This window comes from Natrix helvetica, assembly GCF_964273705.1.
Source record: "Natrix helvetica genome assembly, chromosome: 9".
NCBI classification, from domain to species: domain Eukaryota; kingdom Metazoa; phylum Chordata; class Lepidosauria; order Squamata; family Natricidae; genus Natrix; species Natrix helvetica.
In genome coordinates, this window is record NC_138560.1 from 22,868,989 (window position 1) to 22,895,557 (window position 26,569).

General features: G+C 43.9%; 1 protein-coding gene across 5 annotated transcripts in view; it reads right to left on the minus strand.

The window, feature by feature from the left end:
• Positions 1-26,569, minus strand: part of ADGRB2 (adhesion G protein-coupled receptor B2) — a 335,460-nt gene that overhangs the window by 40,449 nt on the left and 268,442 nt on the right. For all 5 annotated transcript variants that reach the window (XM_081961837.1, XM_081961838.1, XM_081961839.1 and 2 more), the window contains exons 16-22: positions 25,971-26,097; positions 23,978-24,081; positions 21,296-21,398; positions 13,079-13,229; positions 11,412-11,481; positions 9,864-9,930; positions 7,723-7,808 (exon numbers count right to left, since the gene is read on the minus strand). In XM_081961837.1, the coding sequence (XP_081817963.1) occupies positions 7,723-7,808; positions 9,864-9,930; positions 11,412-11,481; positions 13,079-13,229; positions 21,296-21,398; positions 23,978-24,081; positions 25,971-26,097 (708 nt within the window). The remainder of the gene's footprint in view (positions 1-7,722; positions 7,809-9,863; positions 9,931-11,411; positions 11,482-13,078; positions 13,230-21,295; positions 21,399-23,977; positions 24,082-25,970; positions 26,098-26,569) is intronic.

Consider the following 26,569-nt stretch of genomic DNA (forward strand, 5'->3'; position numbering starts at 1 on the left):
AAATTCACTTACTGTATCTTTCAAAAATTGAGGAAGATAAGAACGATTCAAGAAAAGGGGTGCTAGTTACACAGAGGGGCTGCAAACATCTGAAAATGACATGGCTTTCACTTGGAAAAAAGGGTCCTGCGTGTTAACTCATCTCCCCATAATAGCAATAGCCCTTAGCCTTATATAACGCTTCACAGTGCTTTACAGCCCTCTCTAAGTGGTTTATACAATACAATACAATAGCAGAGTTGGAAGGGACCTTGGAGGTCTTCTAGTCCAACCCCCTGCCTAGGCAGGAAACCCTATACCGTTTCAGACAGATGGCTATCCAACATCTTCTTAAAGACTTCCAGTGTTGGGGCATTCACAACTTCTGGAGGCAAGCTTTTTGGGAGAGGGGGCGGTTTATAAATCCAAAGAAATAAAAATAATAAATAAGCTGTTCCTCTGATTAATTATTCTAACTGTCAGGAAATTTCTCCTCAGTTCTAAGTTGCTTCTCTCCTTGATTAGTTTCCACCCATTGCTTCTTGTTCTATCCTCAGGTGCCTTGGAAAATAGTTTGACTCCCTCTTCTTTGTGGCAACCCCTGAGATATTGGAGCACTGCTATCATGTCTCCCCTAGTCCTTCTTTCTATTAGACTAGACATACCAAGTTCCTGCAACCGTTCTTCTTATGTTTTAGTCTCCAGTCCCCTAATCATCTTTGTTGCTCTTCTCTGCACTCTTTCTAGAGTCTCCACATCTTTTCTACATCGTGGCGACCAAACCTGAATGCAGTATTCCAAGTGTGGCCTTACCAAGGCATTATAAAGTGGTATTAACACTTCACGGGATCTTGATTCTATCCCTCTGTTGATGCAGCCTAGAACTGTGTTGGCTTTTCTGGCAGCTGCTGCACACTGCTGGCTCATATTTAATGGTTGTCCACTAGGACTCCAAGATCCCTTTCACAGTTACTACTGTTGAGCAAGGTACCACCTATTCTGTACCTGTGCATTTCGTTTTTGTTGCCTAAATGTAAAACCTTACTCTTTTCACCATTGAATTTCATTTTATTAGATAGTGCCCAATGTTCAAGTTTGTCAAGATCCTTCTGTATCTTAAGCCTATCTTCGGGAGTGTTGGCTATTCCTGCCAGCTTGGTATCATCTGCAAATTTGATGAGTTCCCCATTTATTCCCTCATCCAAATCATTGATGAAGATGTTGAAGAGTACTGGGCCTAAAACAGAGCCTTGGGGTACTCCACTGCATACTTCCCTCCATGTAGATGCAGTTCCATTGAGGACTACACGTTGAGTGCGGTTGGTCAGCCAGTTACGAATCCATCTGGTGGTGATGCTGTCTAACCCACATTCTTCTACTTTATCTAGTAGTAGGTTATGGTCTACCTTATCAAGTTTACAGAGTCAGCCTCTTGCCCCCAACTCATTTTACCACCCTCGGAAGGATGGAAGGCTGAGTCAAGCTTGAGTCCATCAGGATCGAACTCCTGCAGTGAGCAGTGAGTTAGCCTTCAGTACTGCATTCTAACCACTGCACAGCCTTATTTGATAATCTTCTTTGAACTATGAATGGAAAATATGTTTTGGTGACCCACAAACCTCTCATTGTCCTGCCAGATTTGGGTTGGTGCCATTTTGAGGTAGGAAAGACACGAAAGGCACCATATAAACAATGGAGGGGTCCATTAATAAGGCAGCTGTCTTTATATGGCACTTTTCATGTCTTTCCTACCTCACAATGGCACCAACAATGAGAGGTTTGTGGGTCACCAAAACATTTTAAAGCATGTTTTCCTACAGGTAGTCCTTGACTTACAACGGACCCTTAAGCAACTGTTCAGAAGTCACAATGAACACCCCTCAAGGTACTTATGACCCAGTTCCAAAATTCCAATAGACCCCCTCCCCCCCCCAATGGTCACATGACGACATCTGGTGCTCAGCCACCAGCTTACGTTTACAGTATTTGCAGGGTCCCAGGGTCATGTGACTTGTATTTTAGGATGTTTTTGGCAAAAACGGACAATTACTTCCTGTTCTTGGCAAAAACAGCCCATAGCGAACAAATGTTTGCTTTTACAATTGAAGCATTTGCTCTATGACCGCAGAGTTCACTTAATGACCACTGAAAAAAACACGATTGTAACAATGGGTGGTGATGCTCTTTGCAACCATAATGGGCAGGCTCCAATATAGTGGAGGACTACCTGCATTGGAAAAACAAACCCTTTACTTTCAGAGGTATATTACCGGCAAGAGTTAAGAAAAAATTGCATTGCATTTTCTGTCTCTACATAGGGACACGTAAAAGATATGCTAAATATATTGATCTTCCGCTGCCAAGCACAGTTCTATTCTAGACCTAATATAATAAATCTTCATCCAGCCCCAAGCTTAAAATGTCTAATTCCTGGTGTTCATAAATACCAAATACTGGGGACATACCCCAGAAGGACATATGCTTCTTTAACATGCAGCAATCAATGTTGCCTATTGACTATCCTCTTGATTTTAGCCCCAAATTTGGAGATAATAGGACAAGATGTGCTAAGTATATTGATTTTTCACTGTCAGGCATAGTTCCTCCCTACAGACGCCACTGAATTTTACCTAAATCAAAAATACAAACTGACTTCCAAGAATCCTCTTAGGAATACATTTGTCAAAGTGTCACCGGAGGCTAAAAATATTATTTTCATTAATACGAGCAGTATATCAAAAAGCTGAACAGAAGCTTGGAGGCATTGGAGAAGGACTCGGACCCCTACAAGTTGCTACCAGAATTCAACTGAAATGAGATTTATAAGGAATTTATTTTTTGGGGGGGGAGGGATGGGTTTCTACTCAGTCCAACTGTTTTTGTATATAGGTAGTCCTTGACTTACAACCACTCGTTTAGTGACCCTTTGAAGTTACAAAGAGGCTGAAAAAAGTGACATACAACCATTCTTGCACTTACAATAATAATAATAATAATAATAATAATAATAATAATAATAATAATAATAATAATAATAATAATAATAATAATAATAATAATAAGTTTGAATTTATTAGCCGCTCCCTTTCCAAGTAGGACTCGGGGCGGCGTACAATGGAGCATATAAAACATAGAGGATGTATAAAAGCACATAGACATACATACAAAACACACATACACATACACGGACACGGACACGGAGGAGGTAACAAATTACATCATATAGACAGTTAAAAATCAACATTAAAATACCCCAATTGTAAGAACCCAATATGCAATTAAAAATTTAACGTTTAAAAGACAATTTAAAAAACAGTTAGGAGGAATAAGAGAAATTACGATTGAGCCAGGCCAGATAATTGAAAGAGGTGGGTCTTCAGCTGTACACGGAAGGAGCGGAGATCGGAAGTAATCCTGATGTCACGGGGGAGGTCATTCCACAGGGCTGGGCCCATCACAGAGAAGGCTCTGCTCCTGGGTGTCGCCCCCCGGCACTGTTTGGCGGACGGCACCCGGAGAAGTCCCTCTCTGTGTGAGCGAATTGGTCATAGGGATGTGTGGGGCAGGATGCGATCCTGCATGTAACTAGGCCCTGTGCCATGAAGCGCTTTAAAGATCATAATCAAAACCTTGAAACGCACTCGGTAGACCACAGGAAGCCAGTGCAGCTCGCGCAGGAGAGGTGTTACAGGGGAGTATCTAGTCCTCCCCATAATCACCTGCGCGGCCGCGTTCTGGACCAACTGTAGTCTCCGAGTGCATCTCAAGGGAAGCCCCATGTAGAGAGCATTGCAGTAATCCAGGCGAGACGTCACTAGCGCATGGGTGACTGTGCGTAGGGCATCCCGGTCCAATAAGGGGCGCAATTGGCGCATCAGGCGGACCTGATGGAACGCCCCCCTTGCCACGGCTGTTACATGGTCATCCATGGACAGCCGGGCATCTAGGAGGACGCCCAAATTGCGCACCTGTTCCATGGGGGCTAGTTGGACGCCCCCAATGGCCAGAGATGGAAGCACCTCGTTGAACCGGGAGGCCGGAAGCCACAGCCACTCCGTCTTGGAAGGGTTGAGTTTTAGTCGGTTGCCATCCATCCAGACCCGTACGGCCTCCAGACACCGGGACATCATTTCGACGGCCTCATTGGGGTGGTTCGGGGTGGAAATGTATAGCTGAGTATCATCAGCATACAGATGATATCCCACCCCAAAACCACGGATGATCTCGCCCAGCGGTTTCATATATGTGTTGAACAGGAGAGGCGAGAGCACCGATCCCTGTGGCACTCCACATGTGAGTGGCCTCCGGGTCGAACTCTGCTCCCCTGCCAACACACGTTGCGTCCGATCAGAGAGGTAGGAGCCAAACCACCGTAAAACGGTGCCCCTGACTCCCAGCCCCTCTAGCCGGTGCAACAGGATATCATGGTCGATGGTATCGAACGCCGCCGAGAGATCTAATAGGACCAGGATAGAGGAACAACCCCTATTTCTGGCCCTCCAGAGATCATCAACCAATGCGACCAAGGCCGTCTCCGTGCTGTGCCCGGGTCGGAAGCCGGACTGGCGCGGGTCTAGATAATCATTTTCCTCCAGGTGACGAGGGAACTGCTGTACCACCACACTTTCTACAACCTTCGCTAAAAAAGGAAGGTTGGAGACTGGACGATAATTGACTAGGTCCGTTGGGTCCAGGGAAGGCTTCTTGAGCAGGGGCCTCACCACCGCCTCTTTCAAGGCGGCCGGTAGGGACCCCTCACCCAACGAGGCGTTCACCAGGCCCAGGAGCCAGTCGCGCGTAACCTCCCAGGATGCCAGTACAAGCCAGGAGGGACACGGGTCCAATAAACATGTGGTGGGTCGCAGACGTCCACGCAACCTGTCCAAATCCTCGATGGCAACCGAGTCAAACTCCTCCCAAAGCGGTCCCTCAAGACTCGCCACGGGCGTCTCTACTGGACCACTGAAAGGGGCCCATCCCGTCCGGATTTGAGCGACTTTGTCCTGTAGATATTTCTCAAACTCCTCTGCTCTGCCCTGTAGTGGGGCTTCCCGTGGTCTCTCAGACAAGAGGGAGCGGGTCACCCGAAACAGGGCGGCAGGGCGGTTATCTGCAGACGCAATAAGAGCGGCACAATGTTGACGTTTGGCCGCTCTTAATGCCACAAGGTACGTCTTCAAATATGCTCGTACCTGTGCTCGGTCAAATTCGGAACGGGAGGATCTCCAACGACTCTCTAGGCGTCTCTTGTGGCGTTTCATCACCCTTAGCTCCTCGGTAAACCAAGGTGCCAGGGTGGTTCGTCACTGCAGGAGAGGCCGCAAAGGCGCCACCCGGTCTAGGGCCCCGGTAGTCGCACTATTCCATGCGTCCACCAGGTCCTCCACCCGGGGGCGGGTCAGGTCCACAGGAGGTGGCCCAAGTTCCGTCTGGAACCTATCTGGTTCCATCAGGCGCTTGGGGCGGAACCATCTAATACCTTCCAGTTCCGCCTCCTCGCGGCGGGGGGTAGCACCAGGGAAGTCCAGCCGGAGAAGTGAGTGATCCGACCATGACAGGGGAATAATGTCTAGATCCCCTATTCCCAGATCACTCGTCCACTGGCCAGAGACAAAAACAAGGTCCCGGGTGTGGCCTCCCTCGTGAGTAGGGCCCTGAATTAACTGGGTCAGGTCCATGGCTGCCATGGAAGCCATGAACTCCCGCACCCCCTCAGACGCTTCTCCCATCGACGGCAGGTTAAAATCCCCCATCACTAAAAGTTTGGGGGTCTCAACCGCCACCGATGAGATCAGCTCCAGGAGTTCGGGCAGGGCCGCTGACGTATAGCGAGGAGCCAGGTATACTATCAGCAGGCCCAACTGCCTCCCTGGGCCCCATCTCACGACGAGGGACTCACACCCGGATGTCTGCGGCACGGTGAACTCTCTCGGCTCTAAATCTTCCCGGATAATCACTGCTACCCCATGGCAGCATCCCACAGTCACATGGCCAAAATTTGGGCACTTGGAAATTGGCATCATTTTTTTTACATGTGATCTCCATTTGTGACAAATGGAGTTTCTGACAAGCAAAGTCAACTGGGAAGCTGAACTCGCTTAACAACCATGATTCACTCAACATCTGCAACGATTCCCTTAACAACTATGGGAGAAAAAGATTATAAAAGAGAGTGCAATGTGCTTAATAGCTGCCTTGCAGAACAACGGAAATTCTGATCCCAACTTTGGTTGTGATGGAGGACTGCCTGTAGCAATAGCAATAGCACATAGACTTATATACCGCTTCACAGTGCTTTACAGCCCTCTCTAAGCAGTTTACAGAGTCAACCTATTGGCCCCAACAATCTGGGTCCTCATTTTACCCACCTCGGAAGGATGGAAGGCTGAGTCAACCTTGAGCCTGGTGAGATTTGAACTGCCAAACTGCTGGCAGCCAGTGATCAGCAGAAGTTGCCTGCAGTACTGCACTCTAACCACTGCGCCACAGCAGCTCACTGAGGAATTGCACTGAGAAATCAACTGTCAACCAATGCAGCTTGCATAGAAGCAGTGATGTATGGGCATACCAAAGGACTCCCATTAATGCTTACGCCATCACATTTTGAGCCAGCTGTAAATTGTGGGTGGTCTTTAAGAGTTGCTGCTTCTAAAGCATAACTTTATTAAAAAGTGTTTCTCTCAGGAACATGTGTGTGTGTGTGTGTGTGTGTGTTTGTGTTACAACCCCTGGTATGCCCAAATATGGGAGGGAGCTCACTCCTCCCTCTTTCTGTCCTTCGGCTCATCACAGAAAACCATGCAGGCAGAAACCCATATTTTTATTTTTAATGTTGCCTTTTTTATATTTGTGTTGTATTTGTGCTGATAAATAAATAAAGGGAGACTAGTATGGATCCATTTCAAGCTGTTTAGCTCTCATCAGCTAGCCATACCCTTACTGGGATTTGAACCTGGGATGTGTTACATATTAGGCAGACTTGCTAGCCACTACACCACCAGTTCTCATCCTTTATCCGGTGGTGTAGTGGCTAGCAAGTCTGCCTAATATGTAACACATCCCAGGTTCAAATCCCAGTAAGGGTATGGCTAGCTGATGAGAGCTAAACAGCTTGAAATGGATCCATACTAGTCTCCCTTTATTTATTTATCAGCACAAATACAACACACACACACACACACACACACAGACACACACACACACACACACATATTGAAACTTGCATCAGGGATATCTATCTTACTGGAATGAAACCAAACCTATACGACTTCCTTTATTGTTTACTAAAGAATGTACACCAACATCTTTCTATGTTGCAAGGAAAAAGTCCCTTCTCTCCCTTATGGGTAGTCTATGTCTTCCTCAATCTCAGATCCTCTACCAGAACTGGGAATTTGAGGGTTCTGTGCAGAATCTTAGCTGTTCCTAGCGCTGCCTTCTTATGGATACAGAACTCAGCCTGCAGAATTGCACTCTAACCACTGCGCCACCCCAGCTCTGTAGATATCTATTCCCCAGATATGCTGAAAGAACCCAGTTCAAGGAGGTGCATCAAATAGTATTCTATTCCCTTCTCTTCCTTTTTCTTTTTCTCTCTCCTGGTGTCTTCCCTTGGTTAGGAAAAAGAGGGAGGGAGGGAGGAAACATGGTTGCTACTGGCAACCCTAGATGGAAGCAGGCCAACTTGCTTAAAAATGCATCCCTATCTCCATGGGTTGGTGCTGAGACCACACAGTGACTTACCCAGCTCGCTGCTTTTTGGACTTATCTGAGATGCCATCTCGAGACATCAGCTTGTTAAATACGATGATCCCAATTAGCATGTTGACCTGGATAGGAGAGAAATTTGTGATAAGTGGTGATCGGGAACTTTTTTTTCTTTCCAAACCATGGTTTGCTCTAAATTTTCAGGGGTATCCAATTATCCAAATCAGCATCAGTTTTAAGATCAGTGGACTTCAGCTCCCAGAATTCCGCAGCCAGCTATTGGGAATTGAAGTCTACGGGGGTTAAAGTTGCCACAGTTGGATACCCTGGCTCTAAAATAGAGAACTGATGATCAAGTGCCCGTAATGACATAAAAGCCAATACTCCACAATAAAGGGAAATCAGCATACCACCTGTTAAAAAAGGTATGCTCATTCCATTTGAGAAAAAGAAGATTGGTTCCATGACATTGCTTTCAAACAAGAAGAGAGTATCAGCAAACTCCACCATTCTTTGCCATTCTTCTTATACTTTTTGAATAATTAGGAAGGCAAGATATGTGTGTGAATATCCTGATTTTCATTACACCATTATACGGTATATACCCCTTCACAGGGCTTTACAGCCCTTTAAGCGGTTTACAGAGTCAGCCTCTTGCCCCCAACAAGCCTCATTTTACCAATCTTGGAAGGATGGAAGGCTGAGTCAACCTTGAGCCTGGTGAGATTTGAACTGCTGAACTGTAGGCAGCCGGCAGTCAGCAGAAGTAGCCTGCAGTACTACACTCTAACTTCTGTGCCACCACAGCTCTATTTTATTTTATTTTATTTTTATTATTTTATTTTATTATTTTATTTTATTTTTATTATTTTATTTTATTATTTTAATATTTATATGATGCTCATCTTCTCAATAAGTTGATTCTGAGGAACTCATTGAAAGAACCTCTCTCGAACTACCTCTAATAACAAAGTATTTTTTTAAAAGTTCAATAAGAAATTCTAATTAAATTCTCAAAAACTTTGAGAGGAAGGAAGGGAGGGAAGAAGGGAGGAAGGATTTTCACAGGGAAGTAAACTTATTAGCTAAAACAGCTGGATTAGTTGTATTAATGTTGGCTTTTATAACTTGGTTCTCATTAATTTTTACGACACATTTTATCATTCTTTTAAGATCTGTATTGGGAATATTACAGTCCTTTCCAAACTTGTAACTTTATCTCAAGAGAAGTGGTGTCATTTTTTTATACTGCAAAAGCAGATTAAGCTAGAGAAGCTAAGAGTTCAGCGAGATCCTGGCTAAATGAAGCATAGGGCTAAGGTATGTTTCAGGTCTGTTGAATAAGCACAGGTAATAGGGGTTCATATGGCACACTAGATGATTCAAAAGCAAATTATTCACACTGTATCTGTGTCTAATGGCTTTGATGACAGTTTCCAGGGATGGAAATGAAAACAGAAGGTTCCTCTCCTTCTGAATCCAATTTGGACAAAAGCCTATGATGTAGTGATCATACTACATCTTTTCTCACTTTCTCAAAAGCTGAGGAAGTGGGACAAATTCCACGCTTTAGCATGACTAGATCTTCACGCAATTTTTGGTGGCCACTAAACTCCCCAAGGAAGGCTCTTTTTCCTCTACCAATCCAAACAGTTCCTCTTATTCCTCAGAAGATGTGAAGCCTTCCATCCTGCTCCCATCCTCACCTGGTTAAGAAATGTCTAGGATTAGGGTTCCTCAAACTTGGCAACTTTAAGACTTGTGGACTTCAACTCCCAGCATAGCTGGCTGGAGAATTCTGGGAGTTGAAGCCCACAAGTCTTAAAGTTGCCAAGTTTGAAGACCTCTGAGATTTTAGGTAGAGGGAAAAAGCCCAGCACCAATGGGAAAAGTTAGAGATATCATCAAGAGTGGGTTGGATAGTTTGGACTTCAATTTCCCACCCTCCCCTTACTACCCCTCTCTATTCTGCAGCTGTGATGGGTTGCAGAATTTGGGGGCAGGGACGGATTAATTTTTCCATCGACTCGAGTCAAAAAGTGTGATTTTAAGTGAGCCTTTATAGGTTCTTGACGGTTCGCAACGGAGTCAGTGAAATGGAAACCACACCAATGGGAAAGAATGAGATCAGCCCAAGTCAGATCATTGGCACCCTAGAAAAGTATCTGAGTTCTTACCAGAACAATCACAGCAGCTGGACCAACAAAGGCATACAACAGTCCTCCTTCAAGGGACAGCCAGCAACTGGAGAGAAAAAGAAAAACTATTTGAAAACTAAACAAGAACAGGAACAAGCACCCAAAGAATGACCATAACTGATGCTCCCCATCGTGCCTTAGTGCCTTAGTTTGGGCTGGTTTGAGGAGGAATGGAAAGTTTCCCTTCTGCCTTCGATTGAGGTGCGGACCGTCGGCTTTCCTAAAAAGCATATCTTCAGAAAAAGCGAAAATAAGACCCAATAACATGTTCTAATGAAAACAAAATTTAATATGAAAATAAAATAAACAAATCTATCTAATTGTTACATTTTGGCAAGAGCAATTGTCAGCCACCTTCTTGGCAGACGAACAGAAGAATCAAAAGAAAAGAAGTCTCTGGAATGTGTGATGTATTAAGAAACGTGTTAAGAAGCATGCGCAGTAAATCATTGCTGATAAGGCCTATGACCTGCGCAGTACATCTTCAGCACAGCTAGCAAACAATTAACGCAGTGACATGGTTCACCTGAACCTGTAATTTAAAAAATGCTTTAAAAAGTTTTTTAAAAAGTTCAAAAGGTGGTGCGGCACAGCTGATTGTTGCACAGCTGATCCTTGGAACTTTTTTAAAGCATATTTTTACTACCCATTCAGGCAAAATGCTAAAAAAAAGTTTTAAAAAAGGTTCCAATGATCAGCTGTGACAATCAGCTGTGCAGCACTCATTGGAAACTTTTTGTGTGCGAAGTCCAGCTGCTTTTGCATTGTGTGTGAGTCAGTTGTGTAGCTTTTGTGTTATTTTTGTGTAAAGTGTGATAGTTTGTTTTTGAGCTCTCTGTGAGGTTCCTGCTTGTTGCAGGGGCCATTTTGTGTGAAGTCCAGCTGCTTTTGCACTGTGTGTGAGTCAGTTGTGTAGCTTTTGTGTTACTTTTGTATAAAGTGGAATAGTTGGTTTTTGAGCTGTCTGTGACTCTATGAGGTTCCTGCTTGTTGCCTGCCCAGTCACATGAACAACAAGCCACATCCACACAGTCACATGGTCACCAAGCCATGCCCACCCAGCCACAGCCACAGAACTGGTAGAGAATTTTTTTGAATTTCACCACTGGATCCATCACCCTGTACCTTTCATGGTGAATCTTGGAATGATCAAAAGGATCTTAGGGTGATCAGAAGAGCCATGGATGGGATCTAAAAACTGCATGGCCAGGTTATCAAAAATGAAAACGGAGGGAATAAGTAATCAATCCAGTGCAAAGATATGAGAGAGTGTTATTTAAAATCAGAAAGAGAAAAATGAGGCTCACTGGACATTGATCAGTAAGGTGACCTCCCATCTCTCCAATCCTCATCAGATGATATTTGATTTGGGCCTCTTTCCTATATGGATCTCTGAACCTTGAAGTCCCTCCCCACCCTCACCTTCATGGAAGTGACAAGAAATGGAAGTGGAGTAACTATTCAACACTGCATTCATTTATAATCTGTCCCCCCCCCCTCCAATCCTTCTATCCCAGAGAAACCTACTAGTTGGCTGTTCCATATCCTTTGGTCCGAGTGAAGCCAACTGAAACCGCAACTACCAAGGCTGGCAGACCTGAGCAGGAAAGAAATGGACATAAAGTGTTTTAGGACATTGCAAGACTACCCAAGAAATTGTGAGGATTTTCAGGGGACAGTGCTGAAATCTTAAAAGATTTTTTGCCAAGAATGGGGAAATGTCATGAAGTGGCAGGAGTTGACTGTGCATGCACATGTATGCATACCACTGGTGGCTTCCAGATCCCGTTGCAACTGGTACGGTTGCAACGGGGCCCAGCATCCACCACATGAATGTATGCAGTGCATGCGCACATGCACACAGTGGGCGCATGCACCCTTAGCTCTTGTGATGCTCTAGCTGCTCAGTGGAGCAGCGTGCAGGCGACGTGCACTCTGTGTGCGTGCACGGAAGTGCCAAAGATCTCAAATACAGGTAAGGAACTCGGGTGGGTGGATGGGCCCTCCAGAGCACCATACCAGAACAATATCCGGTGCTCCAGGCAGGCACCGGTATCCCTGTACCGGGGCATATCGCCTGCAACCCACCACTGATGAATACACACATATACACACACAAAGGGAGGGAGGAAGGGAGGGAGGGAGAGAGAGATGGAATGTCTAGGAGATTCCGGGACTAGGGAGGATAAGGTAAAGGTAAAGTTTCCCCTTGCACATATGCGCTAGTTGTTCCTGACTCTAGGGGTGATGCTCATCTCCGTTTCAAAGCCGAAGAACCAGCGCTATCCAAAGATGTCTCCGTGGTCATGTGGCCAGTATGACTCAATGCCGAAAGCGCATGGAACACTGTTCCCTTCCCACCAAAGCTATTTCCTATTTTTCTACTTGCATTGTTTACGTGCTTTCAAACTGCTAGGTTGGAAGAAGCTGGGACAAGCAATGGGAGCTCACTCCGTTATGCGGTGCTAGGGATTCAAATCGCCGAACTGCCAACCTATCTGATCAACAAGCTCAGCATCTTAGGCACTGAGCCACCGCGTCCAAATAGGGAGGATAGAGAAGGATAATCATAGGAGTGGGATCCATGCAGAAAAGTTTGCTTCGCCCAGGAAGGAGGGAAGAGTGAGAAAGAGACTCAAAGTATCTCTGCCTTAATTACTCTAATTGTCGGCTGATCTGGGAATTGCTTTGGCAGCCTTTCAAGATTCTATTTTGAAATAGAATCTATTTCCAAAGATAGAAAGGGTATAGCTAATGATAGAACACTTTGCCAGTTTAACCAGTCAAAGAGTGGCAATTGGAGATCTTGAAGCAGAGGCCAAGCAGTACTTCGTCACTCTAATTCTGGATTTCCTAACTTCCTAAAGAGGTTCTTAAATTAGACTAATTTTCAGGGTTTACACAGCACATAGATCCCAAAGCTAACCTGGGTCCTGATTCACGTAACAAGCTAAAAGATCCCAATGTAAACTATGGTTAACACCAACTAAGCTTAGCCTATTGTGAGAATGCAGCTGCTATGCCTTTTGCTGATCGGGTTAAACATTTTGTGCTAATTCAACTATCCAGTGATGACCCAAGGGCAATCAGGCCACCCAGAATCACTTAACCCTTAAAATGGGTAGCAAATAAATTTGACCCATAAAATAAAAATAAAGTAAAATTCCAAATGAGAATGAGAATTTCTCTCTTACCCCATCCGAGGCAGAGGAAGCGTTTACGAACTAGCCGAGTTCGGATTCTGCCAATGACAGCCAAGTAAGATTGCCAAGCCTCAGTCAGCACCCAACAGAAGGAAGAGAGGAAGAAGAAATGGAGGAAGGCAGCTGTCATGGTGCAGATGCCCTGGAGGAGGAAGAAAACAGGAGTCATCTGGGTGAAGAGGAAGAGAGCCTTTGTCATAAAAGGCACTCACTCACAGGTTTCTGCAAAATGACAAAGCATGCACTGTGCGACAAGAGTATGAGTTGCGTTGGGATGTGGTGCCTTGCAACACACATTTTTGTCACACATTCTGTCCAGTTTGGTTGTTCAACCCAACAAGACAGACAGACTTCAATGGATAATTAGAGCTGCAGAAAAAAACAATGGCTACCAACCTGCCTTCCACTGAGGACCTGTACACTGCATGAGTCAAAAAGAGGGCTGTGAAAATATCTACAGAACCCTCACATCCTGGACATAAATTGTTTCAACTCCTACCTTCAAAATGATGCTATAGAGCATAGCACACCAACTAGACACAAGGACAGTTTTTTTCCCCAAATGCCATCACTCTGCTAAACAAATAATCCCCTCAACATTGTCAAACCATTCACTAAGGCTGCATTACTATTCCTATTAGTCTTCTCATAGTTCCTATCACCCATCTCCTCCCACTTATGACTGCAGGACTGTAACTTTGTTGCTTGAATGCTTATGATTTACATTGATATTGATTGTTTCCTGTGTTGTACCCTATGACTATCATTAAGTATCATACCCTATGACTGTCATCTAAATTTCCTGACAGTTAGAACAATTAATCAGTGGAACTCCTTGCCTCCAGAAGTTGTGAATGCCCCAACACTGGAAGTCTTTAAGAAGATGCTGGATAGCCATTTGTCTGAAACGGTATAGGGTTTCCTGCCTAGGCAGGGGGTTGGACTAGAAGACCTCCAAGGTCCCTTCCAACTCTACTATTGTATTGTATTGTAAGTGCTGTATCTTATGATTCTTGATGAAAGTATCTTGTTTTTTTTTTATGTACACCGAGAGCATATGCACCAAAGACGAATTCCTTGGGTGTCCCATCACACTTGGCCAATGAAGAATTATATTCTATTCTATTCCTCTTGTCCTTCCTGCAGGGCCCTATACATTTCCTACAAAATATGCATCTTGCCCTGGGAGGAAGTCTATTTAATAACAATAATAACAAAGGTGTTATTTGTACTGACGATATTAATTCATCTTTACAGGTAGCCCTTGATTTACAATCATACTGGAGCCTGCTTATTACAGTCATCAGTCATGAGGGTTGCAAAATATTTCATCTATGGGACCAACCCAATTCTATGACTCCTTTTTTTTTTTGCAGAGATTGTTAAGTGAACCAATTGCTCACTATAGGCTGGTTTTGGCATAACATGAAGTCAAACATCTTTTCATTTCCAAAAATGCCATAAAATGCTGTCACGTTACCACTGGATGCTGCAAACGGCCACAATTGCAGGCTGATTGCCAACCCTCCACAATGAAGTCATATGATTGCAGGTCCCCCTCCCCCCCCAGAACTGTCATAAGTACCCATTGCAACTTTGAGTGGTCCCTAAGTGACCAGACATAAGTTGAGGACTCTGTTTATTACACATTTAAGGCAGAGCAAATCTATGGTGCGGTACGGCTCATCCTGTAAGACATTTTTTTCCTATTCTAACTGGCCCTATTTCCTAATTGGTTAGCAAAGGTCAACCTTGAGATGACAGTTAAGTCACCACTTCTACACCAGGAACTTCCTGCCTCAACCTTACAATCTGTTTAGCTTCCTACAACTCCAGTCAATTCCCAGATGATGTCCATGCTCTGAGGGAGTTCTGGCAAGTGCAGCTGCAAACATCTGGAGGACACATACTACAGGGAAGGTTGTTGTTCAATAGGGGGCAATGCAACTTTGCTCCATGAAACCCTGAGGCTCATCCGATCAACCTTTTCTTAATATTTTATCATAGAAGAACACTTCTATCACGCATGAAGCTGCAAAGGTTTTATACAGCAGCCATAACTATGACCGGAGCAATGTTTTTAATTTTCTTTTCTTTTCAGTTTTGCTTGGTATTCATTACTCTAGCTACATTTTTCTGCTTGTTTCCCATTTCTGCTTGTAATTAAAAGCAAGTCCTCTCCCTAGCCCACAACCTCATCATTATTTCAGCAGCCGAGCTGTGACATCATTTAGAAGAGTGATTCTCAATCTGTCGTCTACAGACCAGTGTTGGGATTCAGCCAGTTCCCACCTATTTGGGAGAACCGGTTGTTAACTTTCTAAGCAGTTCGGAGAACCGGTTGCTGGAAGAAATCTCCTTTTATTATTATTTTCATTCTACAGGACTAATCATGTAAGGAAGGCAGGAAGGAAACATTCTGGTGCTAGGTAGGAGCTGTGGTGGCGCAGTGGTTAGAATGCATACTGCAGGCTACTTCTGCTGACTGCCAACTGATTGCAATTTGGCAGTTTGAATCTCACCAGGCTCAAGGTTGACTCAGCCTTCCATCCTTCCAAGGTCGGTAAAATGACGACCCAGATTGTTGGGGGCAATATGCTGACTCTGTAAACCGCTTAGAAGGCTGTAAAGCACTGTGAAGGGATATACACCGTATTTTTCGGACTATAAGATGCAGCGATGTATAAGATGTACCAAGATTTTGAAGAGGTAAGTAAGAAAAACAAGTTTTCGTACTCCCCGGCCCCCAGGAGCACTCTGCAGACTTCAGCAGGGCTGGGAGAAGGCAAAAATGCCCCCGTTTTTGAAAAAAAGGGCAGAAAATGGACCATTTTTCGCAAAAACAGAGGCATTTTTGTCTTCCCCCAGCCCTGCTGAAGTCTGCAGAGTGCTCCTGGGGTCTGGGACAAAGCAAAAATGCCTCCATTTTTTTCACCCATTTTTCTCAAAAATGGGATGCGGGGGTGGGGCTTCGGGAGGCTGTATTTGGTGTACAAGATGCACCAACATTTCCACGCTCTTTTAGGAGGGGGGAAGGTGCATCTTATACTCCCAAAAACACGGTAAGTGTAAGTCCTATTGCTACTTAAAAGGGATCCGTGGTGAAGAGAAGGTGGAGAACCACTGATCTAGAAAATCAAATAAATGAATCACTGCAGCCAGAGTGGATTGAAACATCCACTGGAGTTGCTGAAGCTGGTGGCCACTGGGAATGAAAGGCAGGAAAGAAAATGGATTAGAGAAGGAAGAAGCAAGAAAACAAAAATTGTTTTGAAATCGGCTGCAATTGGAGGGTGGGTCTCCTGCATTCCTTAAAAAGGAATGCCAAGTGAGACAGTTTGTTCCAACTATGCACGAGAACTCTGGGTACTGTTGAAATGGTTTCTTGCACCATGTATATAGATATAACCCCCCCCCCCCCCCCGAAGCAGGTTGCTGAGCTCTAGCTGTTGTTTGTTTGCAGTTGACATTTATTGAATTTAAGAGCAGGCCCCCAAGACATAATTGAGCTGAATTTCAAACCTCAAAAACAATCCACCCAGTTTTTCCTCACAAGTTGCAAAATGGCTGCTTTCCCAACTCCTCCCTCCTGCCTCTCCTCTCGCTTTAATCAATCAATGCTTTGATTAGGTTTATGGATAGATGGACAAGGTGGCAAAAGGACACATTGGGCTCAGATCCATGCTCTGGAAAAAGAGCTCAACCCCCCCCCCCTACTATTGCAAATGAGAGGGACCTAAAATGCATCCACCACATGAATGTGTCCATCGAGGAAGTATGAAACCAAAGCCAAGTTGGGATCATAAGCCTGGGAGATGTTTGTTAGTCATGTGCTGATTCTTTCCTGAAGCTCTCTGCTTCAGTAGACCAAGTTGGTCTTATGACCAACTTGGCGTCCCAGTAGGAAGACAAAGGAAAGAAATCTCCAAAAGCAACAGAACCATTTTTTTTCCTCACACAATTCCATGGTTTATTATTTATTGCAAAGCCATAGGTGTTGATTCTCTGTTAAATATGTGGGTGAAGTAAGATTTCCACCAGAATGTCTTGCCTTTGCTTTGTATCTTTATCTGTTCTATGACAGGGGATCTCTTTGGTGGCATCAGAATACGCAGATCTGGCCAAAATGTCTCACTGAATCAGAAAAGGTAATCAGGTCTGCATAAATGCCTGTGGTATCCTTTTCCTCTCCTTCTCTCCTCTCTTTTTGGTCTTTCCTTTCTCTCTTTCTTCTCTCCCGCCTTCCCTCCCTCCCTTACACATCATTATCAGTGTTTGGAAACATCAAAGCTGACTCCCACTGGATGGGCCATGCATACCTTGTTTCAAAAACGCACCAGCTGCTGGGTGTAAATTACTTTCCATTCTCCCACCATTCACCCACTTCATCAGCTATAAATGGACTTTCATAAAGAGACTGCAGCAGTACAAAAAATATCTCTCATCCCCAGGACACTTGTTTTATTTTATTTCATTTAATTTTTCCCCGGCCTTTTCTTCTCTTTTCAAACAGATTCTGCAGGAATCTGAGAAGAAAGAATGGTTCTGCAGGCGGTCTACTTTGATGGGCCAAACTGGTAAAGTCTTTAAATGCAGCTCTACAAAAGCTGTCATTCCACTACAGTACTTTTTGACACCAGCAAAATTCACACTTCCACACAAGAGGGGCAACAACCCAGAATAACCAACCCCTTTGTCTGTTTCCAGCCCTTGTTCAAATTTGGCAATGTTGTGGCTCGCCAACAGATTCGGATGGTGAGGAGGTTGGGGAGGAACCTGGGCCAGTCCTGGAGTCTGGGGAAGGCTCTGATGAGGGCTCTGTGTCAGAGGCAGAGAGAGGGCCAGAGCCGTATGTCAGCTGCTTTCAGAGTCAGACATCAATGAGGCAGATGAACAGCTAGAGGCTGTTCCCAGTGTGCGCATGCACAGAGTTGCCAGACAAAAGTAACAGCTAAGGAACAGGGGTCGACTTGAGAGTAAGGCCAGATAATGAATGGCCCCTCCCAGAGGAAATAAAAGAGGAGCGAAAGGGGAGTGGAGTTTGCAGGAAACAATTAGTTCGCTTCATTGGTTAGTGACTCTCTGAGACTCCTTGCCAAGTTTTGCAGATATCGGCCTATCAGCTATCTAAGCCAGATAAGGTGTGTGACCGTAAATCCTCCTTTGAAAGACTTTGCTGGCTGTGAATGAGCAGAATTCACTGTAAATTAATAAAAGGTTTTTTTTTTTGTCAGGACAAGGAGTTTGCTTCATGTTCTTGGGAAGTCTTGGTCAGAACAGATGCTTCCAATTTGACAGGAATTTCATTAGCAAGACAAATTTGGCCTATCCAAGATTATTGCCACTTGCTGTGATGGTATACCCATTGCTTCTCTTGCGCTTACTTTCTCTGGTTCAAGAAAAAAAATGGGTCCAGGCCATCTGAGGAACTATCTCATCCCAATGGGATTGATCTGCGCCACCATGCTGGCAGAAATGACATGCTGTGGAACCTGTGCATGAAGGAATTCTAGCTGGTAGAGTCAAGGAAAGGAGCTTTTTCTGCTGTGGCTCCTGTCCTTTGGAACATGGTGCTCCTTGAGGTCCACACTTACCTTTTTGGCCTTACAAAAGAGCCAGAAGACATGGCCTTGGGCCCCAATGGAGGCACATCATTCTCAAAGATGGCTAATGGACTTAAATACAATGCCACCCTTCTCCTTTCTTTCCCATCTTGTTAATTTTAAACCAATTTAGTGTTATTACTTATTGTTTTAAGGATTTAGCCTCTAGGTGAGAAGGGCAGCATGTAGGTGTACTAACTAATTAAGTTAGTGTTGCAGAAGATTCCTGACAGTCCCTTGGACTGCAAGGAGATAAAACCAGTCAATCCTAAAGAAAATCAGCCTTGACTATTCGTTTAGAAGGACAGATGCTGAAGATGAAGCTCCAATACTTTGGCCACCAAATGAGAAGAGATGACTCCTTGGAAGACACCCTGATGTTCGGAAAGATGGAAGGCAAAAGGAGAAGGCGGCAGAGGATCAGATGGTTAGATAGCGTCGTTGATGCAATGAACGGGAATTTGGGCAGATTCCGGGAGACATTGAGGACCTGGTGTGCTACGGACCATGGGATTGTGAAGAATTGGACATGACTTAGCAACTGATCAACAACTGCAATTAACTCACTAGCTAGCTACAGGGCAGTGATGTATTATGCATCAGGCCATTTGCCAAGGAGTTAGGGAATGATGGTATGTCAAAAGAGCTGCTTCAACACTCTTTGGTCTCCCTGTGTCAGATTAATCTGACAGAGTTACGAAGAAGAGTTGGTAGTTATGGTGTGCTCGGGATCAAAATTACCACAGCAAATAGAAGGAAAGTTTTAGTTCTTCTCCCCATAGGTGAAACTTAGCAAAGAAGGGCTATTTATTGCATTGGGTGAACACTTAACATTTTCCCAGCTCTTTAGCCAAAGAGCTGTTGCAGATTTCCAAATCTTTGTCACCAAATGGAACAGGAATAAAAGCCGCAGAAGAAGGGGTACACACATCATTGCTGGTCCTAAAAGACTGACATTGATTGCACTACAGAAGTTGGGATGGAAATGTTGAGAGGAGAAGGAAAACAAGGATAAAGGGGTAACCTTGATTCTCAGATATGGGGTTTGTCCTATTTAACACAGTTTTAAAAAAGTATGCATATATAATGGCATTTTAGATTTGTGTTTTTTTTCCCCAAAAGGGTTTTGGAATACATAGGCACACTAGTACTCATTTGCAGCTCTTTTTTCTTCTTTTTGAATTTTACATACAAAAATAATCCCTTCCTACATCTCCAATAGAGGGAAAAAAATGATTGCACAGCAAAAAAGAATATCTAGATATTTTATAACGATTAAAGTGAACTAAACATGAAAAAAATACAAGAAAAGCAAAAATAGCAGAGAAAAGGTTTACATAGGAACTAAAACAGAAAGTTAATTAAACCCTTAAGCTTATCAAAAAATCTAGACCGCATCAACATATTTTTTTAACACAGAGAATTTTTAAAAACAGGTTAGTGAATCCATACCCTGGATCTGTTAAATAACTTTTAAACTTTTTAGAACATAACAAATCCAGTATCAAAATGTCCTCCCTACTTAAGCATTTTTGAGCTGTTCAATAAGCACAAAATTGTATTTTCTGATGAATTACATTCTTTTTTTTTTCAAATTGTAAGAAGCCTATTTTAAATTTGTTAATACCTGGACCTGTTGATATTCCAAAATGCTGTATTCCAATTTTTCATTCTATAGTTTAGATCAAAATCGACCCTAACATGCACATTAATGTTTATATATAGCAGTTGTGTGTGTGTATGTGTATATGGGCTTATAACTAGAATTTTTCTGTGCAGCAAAAGAGCGCAAAGGTTTAAGATAATAATTGTTTGATAGAAATAGCCATAGCAATAGCATTTAGAGTTATATACCACTTTATAGTGCTTTTATAGCCTTCTCTAAGTGGTTTACAGAGTCAGCATATTGCCCCCAACAATCTGGGTCCTCATTTTACCGACCTTGGAAGGATGGAAGGCTGAGTCAACCTTGAGCCTGGTGAGATTTGAACTGCCAAATTGCAGGCAGCCACTAGTCAGCAGAGGTAACCTGCAGTACTGCACTCTAACCACTGCACCACCATGACTCATAAGGTTTGGAAAGCATAATACTACGTCTTTTTCTTTTCATTCTTTTTTTTTTTTCATCTTTAAAGCAGCCATATCATTTCTTCGATTTCCCAGCACCTTCAGGTCTGAAGCACTGTACAACCCTAAGATTTGAAACAACACAATGGAACATGTACTTTGTGAATGGATTATAGTCCACAATAACTCACAAAGCTTCAGCAAAACAAAACTCTAACTTCCTCCATGCCCTGCCAAATCCTTGATTGCCAAGAAAACAACCAGGAAGGTAAACTGAGAACTGGGGAAATGCTTTTATTGTTAATTAAGCGCCATCATTGCCTAAATTAGAAGGCAAAATCTAGCACATTTTGAAAGCTAATTCATTCTAGATTGCAATTTGGTCTATTTTTTTCTGGCTTTCCACCAAAAATAATGGTGCCTAATAGTGAAAATCCATAAGAAACATCCTGATCCTGAAGCAGAGTACGATTAAACACAAAAGTATGACAGAGGACATCCTCGGTTTTCCTTTATGGAAGGAAATGATTTTTCTCACCTTACTGAGCATCTGGGACTGTCCCACCAAGATCAACACATTGGAGGCCAAAATAGAGAGACAGAAATTCAGAAGAATGATGGAACGTTCAGACTTGATGAACCTAGAAAACAAAAGAGCAGGTGAGGGAGCCTTTCTGACAGATCTGGACCTTGGAAGTTCACTTCCTTTTATCCAGGACAGGGCATGCAAGTGCTGCTGGAGCAGGATCTATAGTATTGCCTGGGATGCTAGACATCCTTTTCATGAGCAGCTTTCTTTGTCACCTTCTGGGAGGAGGCTCCGTGCTCTCCGAAGCAGAACAACGAGATTCTGTAATGGCTTTACACCATAGAGCAGTGACGGCCAAACTTTTCGGCACCAAGTGCCCAAACTGGAACGTTCACGAATGTGTGCCTGAGCACTGGAAACCCGAAGACCAGCTGGGTCTGGTTTTCGGGCTGTTTTCAGGCTGTTTTTTTGGGCTGTTTTCAGGCCATTTTCGGGCTGGTTTTTTGGGGTCAAAAACAGCCCAAAAACATCCTAAAAATGGCCCCCAAATGCCCTGGTTTTTGGCCATTTGTGACCGTTTTTCTGGCTGTTTTCTGGCCGTCTTCCGGCACTCCAGCACCCGTGAAGACCCACTGGCCAGAAACCAGAAGAGCAGCTGGTGACGGCGCGCATGCCCACAGACAGAGAGGGCTCTGCATGCCACCTCTGTGCCACAGGTTCACCATCACGGCCATATAGCACCAACCTTATTAATTCTCTTTTTTCTGCCATGTATTCAAAATAGACTGCGATTAAAATCTGTGTGCGTGTGTGTGTGTGTAGTATATGTGTATATGTATGTATGGCTATGTATGTGTGTGTGTGTATGTACATATGTGTGTTTTTGTGTGTGCGTGTGTGGGTGTTGTATTTGTGCTGATAAATAAATAAAGGGAGACTAGTATAGATCTATTTCAAGCTATTTAGCTCTCATCAGCTAGCCATACCCTTACTGGGATTTGAACCTTTGTGTTCCCTCCCATATTTGGGCATACCAGGGGTTGTGACACAATAAATACCTATTTCACTGGTTTAACTGATAAAGGAGGAGAGCCTGTGGTTTAGTGGCTAATACATCTGCCTAATATGTAATACAGCCCAGGTTCAAATCCCAGTAAGGGTATGGCTAGCTGATGAGAGCTAAATAGATCTATACTAGTCTCCTCTTACTTACTTATCAGCACAAATACAACACAAATGTAACAAATCTTAATCTTATCTTAATCTTACCTTTAACCTGGTTATCTCCCTGCTCATACAGGTGGTCTCCAGTTAATGATGGCAATTGAGGCCAATTGCAATGTGTGGTGTCACATCACCACACCGCTTAGCAACAGCAGTTTTAGTACTGCTGGTCATCGCTGTTTAGTGTGTCCCACACCTTTGTTAAGTGCAATGTCACATGGGCATCATTTGTGATTTCTGTCCAGCATCTCCACTGACATTGTTGTTAGAAGCTGGACTGCACAGGACTGCAGGATGCTGTGGTGTCATAATTACAAACCACCAAGTGCCTATATCGCAATCTTATACCTCTGGAGATGATGTGACAGCCACAATTATGAAGACAAAGTCATAAGCACTGCTTCTTCTGTGCTGTCCTAATTTTAAATGATATCTGAATAAGTAGCTACTAAGTGAGTACCACCTCTATGGGTTTCATAAGGTTAAAGTTGCAGGAGAGGGAAAATCATTTCATGTATTCATTGCTTGGTGTTCCTGGAAAATGCAATGCCACCCAACAATTGTAAGTTTCTTTTTTTAGAATTAGCAACACTCCTCCCACACCACCATCATCTTTGGTGTTAATTCTATGGGTGGGTGGGTGCTGGCTCTGCAGCTGTTTTGTTTTTGAGGGTGGAAAGCTTTCACCAGCTTTGGTGGAATTGTGGGACGAGTTCAGAGAAGAGCATCCCCCACAGGGATCAGATAATACTTTCCCAAACTCTTCTTTAATCTTCAGTAATTGTTACATCTGCCTGAACCTTCTTGATCCCAATTGTGGAATAGATTCACACTTTCAAAAGTGGGAGTCAGGAACAAAAAATACCATCCTTTGCGGATGAAATTAAAACTGAATTTTAATTAAACCCTTAGCTCAAATTGCTGCAAACAGTTTGGGCCCCTTACAGACCACTTTGTTTTATTTTCCATATTCAACTCATACTGTTGAATTTAGAGGTCTTGAAAGACCAGGGGTTAAAAATGGTAAAAATGGTGTGGCCTAGTCGGCCTCCGCACCATGGTGGAGGGGTGTTTTTGCACCCCGGAGTCTTTCCTCGAGCCTCTGGGAGGGCAAAAACTGCCTCCCTGAGCTCCAGAAGCACTCCGGGAGGCCCATTTCCACCCTCCCTGAGCCTCCGTACGTGCCCTGCACTTACTGCGCATCCAAAACAGGCTGCGTGGAGACTCCTGGGTGGGGAAGAGTGGGGTGGGCAGGGCCAGCCAGGGGTGGGATTTGGAGGTTCTCCGAACTGGCCATAATGTTAGCTACAGGTTCTCCCAAACCCAGGCGAACCTGTAGCAGCTCACCCCTGCAATCCTCCCTGTGGTTCTGCTTTATACCTGCACTTACTGTTGAGATTAACCATGGTTGCCTTTTTTTTTTTTGCAAACCTGCATCTTCCAACCATAGCTCTTGGGCCAACCTACCTCCAAAATGCAGCATAGATCGCCAGTAAGGTCAGCAAAGCCATGCAGGAAACTGCACAGCCGATCATGAGAGGGACCGATGGAGAACTGCCAGAGTCCATGGCCTGTAAGAAGAGAAGAAAAGTTTGCTCTATTGCAAAGGAGAGATCTGATGCTGGAGGAGCTCCAGGTACAAAGGAAGACACGCTCACCACACTATGATGCTGCACCAGCGGTACTGACCAAAAACAAGCCAAGATCTGCTCTTTAGCTAGAAGAACCAAAACGGTCTTGATAAGAGATCTGGCTCCCCACCTTCCACCTCTGTATAGCTACAGAGTGCAATTTGATCTGTAGCATTAGTTATGGAATAATGTGATATATATCATTATAACTATATATTTATTATAATTGCTTTTACCCTATGACTATCATTAAGTGTTGTATCTTATGATTCTTGATGAATGAATCTTGTCTTTTTATGTACACTGAGAGCATATGCATCAAAGACAAATTCCTTGTGTGTGTCCAATCACACTTGGCCAATAAAGAATTCCCTTCCCTTCCATTCCATTCCTTTGCCTTCCATTAACTTCCATTTTCTATTCTATTCTATTCTATTCTATTCTATCCTATCCTATCCTACCCTATCCTACCCTATTCCATCCCATCCCATCCTATTTTATTCTATTCTATTCTATTCTATTCTATTCTATTCTATTCTTATGTTATCTTATTATATTTGGTGAGCCCAATCCATGTATTCTGCAAGTGTTTGGGAGGGAGAGAAGAGCAATGGAATAAGGAGGCACAGCTAAGGCAATCTAAGTTTGAGCTGGTGTGAAGCATATGTGTGAATACGTCCCTGTGCAGAAGGAAGCCACCAGAGGAATGCCTTGGCATCTGATACTTAGGAATTCAATGCCATCTGACCCATTTAGTTTGCGGGCTCAAAGCACACAGCTCAAAACTAAGTCTTGGCTACAAGAAAAATGAAATGAAACAGCACATGCTTTGGATAATATCTTTAAAATGAAGTTTATGAGCATTAAATATGTATTAAAATATCTATTTAATAGCAGTTATGGTACAGGTTTTTAAAATTGCAGATTAATATGGAAATGCAACGGAATCAATTTATAAGCATACCAAGAGAGGGTCACAAATTGGATGCAGAAGATTTATCTATCCTTAGTAGAAACTACAGCAATTATTGCATGCCACATACTACTAATAAATATCTAATATTTATATTAATGCTTTGGAATGTGTAACCAATCTGCATAATATTATCATAGCACAATTGTAACAGCAAGCATTGCCACAAAACTGTGAGGATGATCACAATTCTGCCCAAATCACAAAAGGGAAACAGCTCAAGCCTAGCTAGATAATTCCCAGGGAAATGAGATTTGAATTAACAGATCGCCCACATTTAGATACTACTCTTGATTGCCAAGATCGCACAACCATATCACTTTTATTGTTTCTCTATTTCTTTTAACCCAGATTGCAAAGATAAGAGAATGGGAAAAGTCTCAGTGTATGCATATAACACAGCAGTGTGCATTTCCTATTTATGAGGAATGGACAATCCCAATGAAATTCGATGTCCTTGCAATTTCACAGTGGACATAAATTAAACATAGTTTCTTTTGATCGTCTATGATATGCCCAGAATTGAATGGGGAGAAGAGACACCAAAAGTCATTGCAAGCTCTGTCTGCATAGCTTAGTCCCATCAAAGAAAATTCAACAACCACCTTCGAACTGGGTTTCCTGAGCTATTCCCATTCAGCTTCCAGAACTTCCTGCTGGTCAGCTGAGGGTCAGAATCAGGACTCTCTCGCCTCCCCACCCTCTCTTCTCCTTTAGTAGAACCTCAAATCTGAATTCTTTCTTCCTTCTTGGGCAGGATCCGCCTCAAAGCATGGGACAGGGCCCACCCAGTCTGCTTCCCCCGTGCCCTGCCTTAGCCCCACAGGAGCTCCTTAGCCTCCTCAGCCCCACTTACCAGGTCTTTGGGGAGCTGAGCAATCACGGCAAAGGTCGAGAGCTGTCTGCACTGACACTTGGTATGAGCAGAGAGGGTTTCCACCGTCTGGCAGCTTTCGGTGTCCCAGTTCCCAGAGCCAGTCTCTCTGATTGATGGCCCAGGGGGAAGGAGAAGGGGGGAGAGAAAGGGAGAATCTGAGCAATCAAACACATGGCCACATCTCTCGTGCTTGAGGCCTTCTTTCCACCCTTTGCAAGCACCTTCCTAAAAATGTGTCATTTTGTGCCAACTCCAGCTGGCGGGTAGCAAATGGGTGGCAGACCCTGAAATCTCAATGGAGGCTGCCTCCTTAATCTCCTGACCCAGAGGTTGGGATGAGCAGCCTTCTCTCCCCGTTCCTCACCCTCAGGCAGAGAGTGCAGCAGCACTCCTTCTACTTCTGCCACGGCTGCAGATCATCTCCTTGAGGGAGGAAGATTGGAAGGGGAGGGAAGTTGTGTTGCATTGCGGTCGAGATTGACTTAACGTGAAGGGTGATGATGCAGAGAGGTTGGGGGAGATTGGATTGAAGCAGGAGTGAAATCCAGCAGGTTCTGACAGGTTCTGGAGAACCGGTA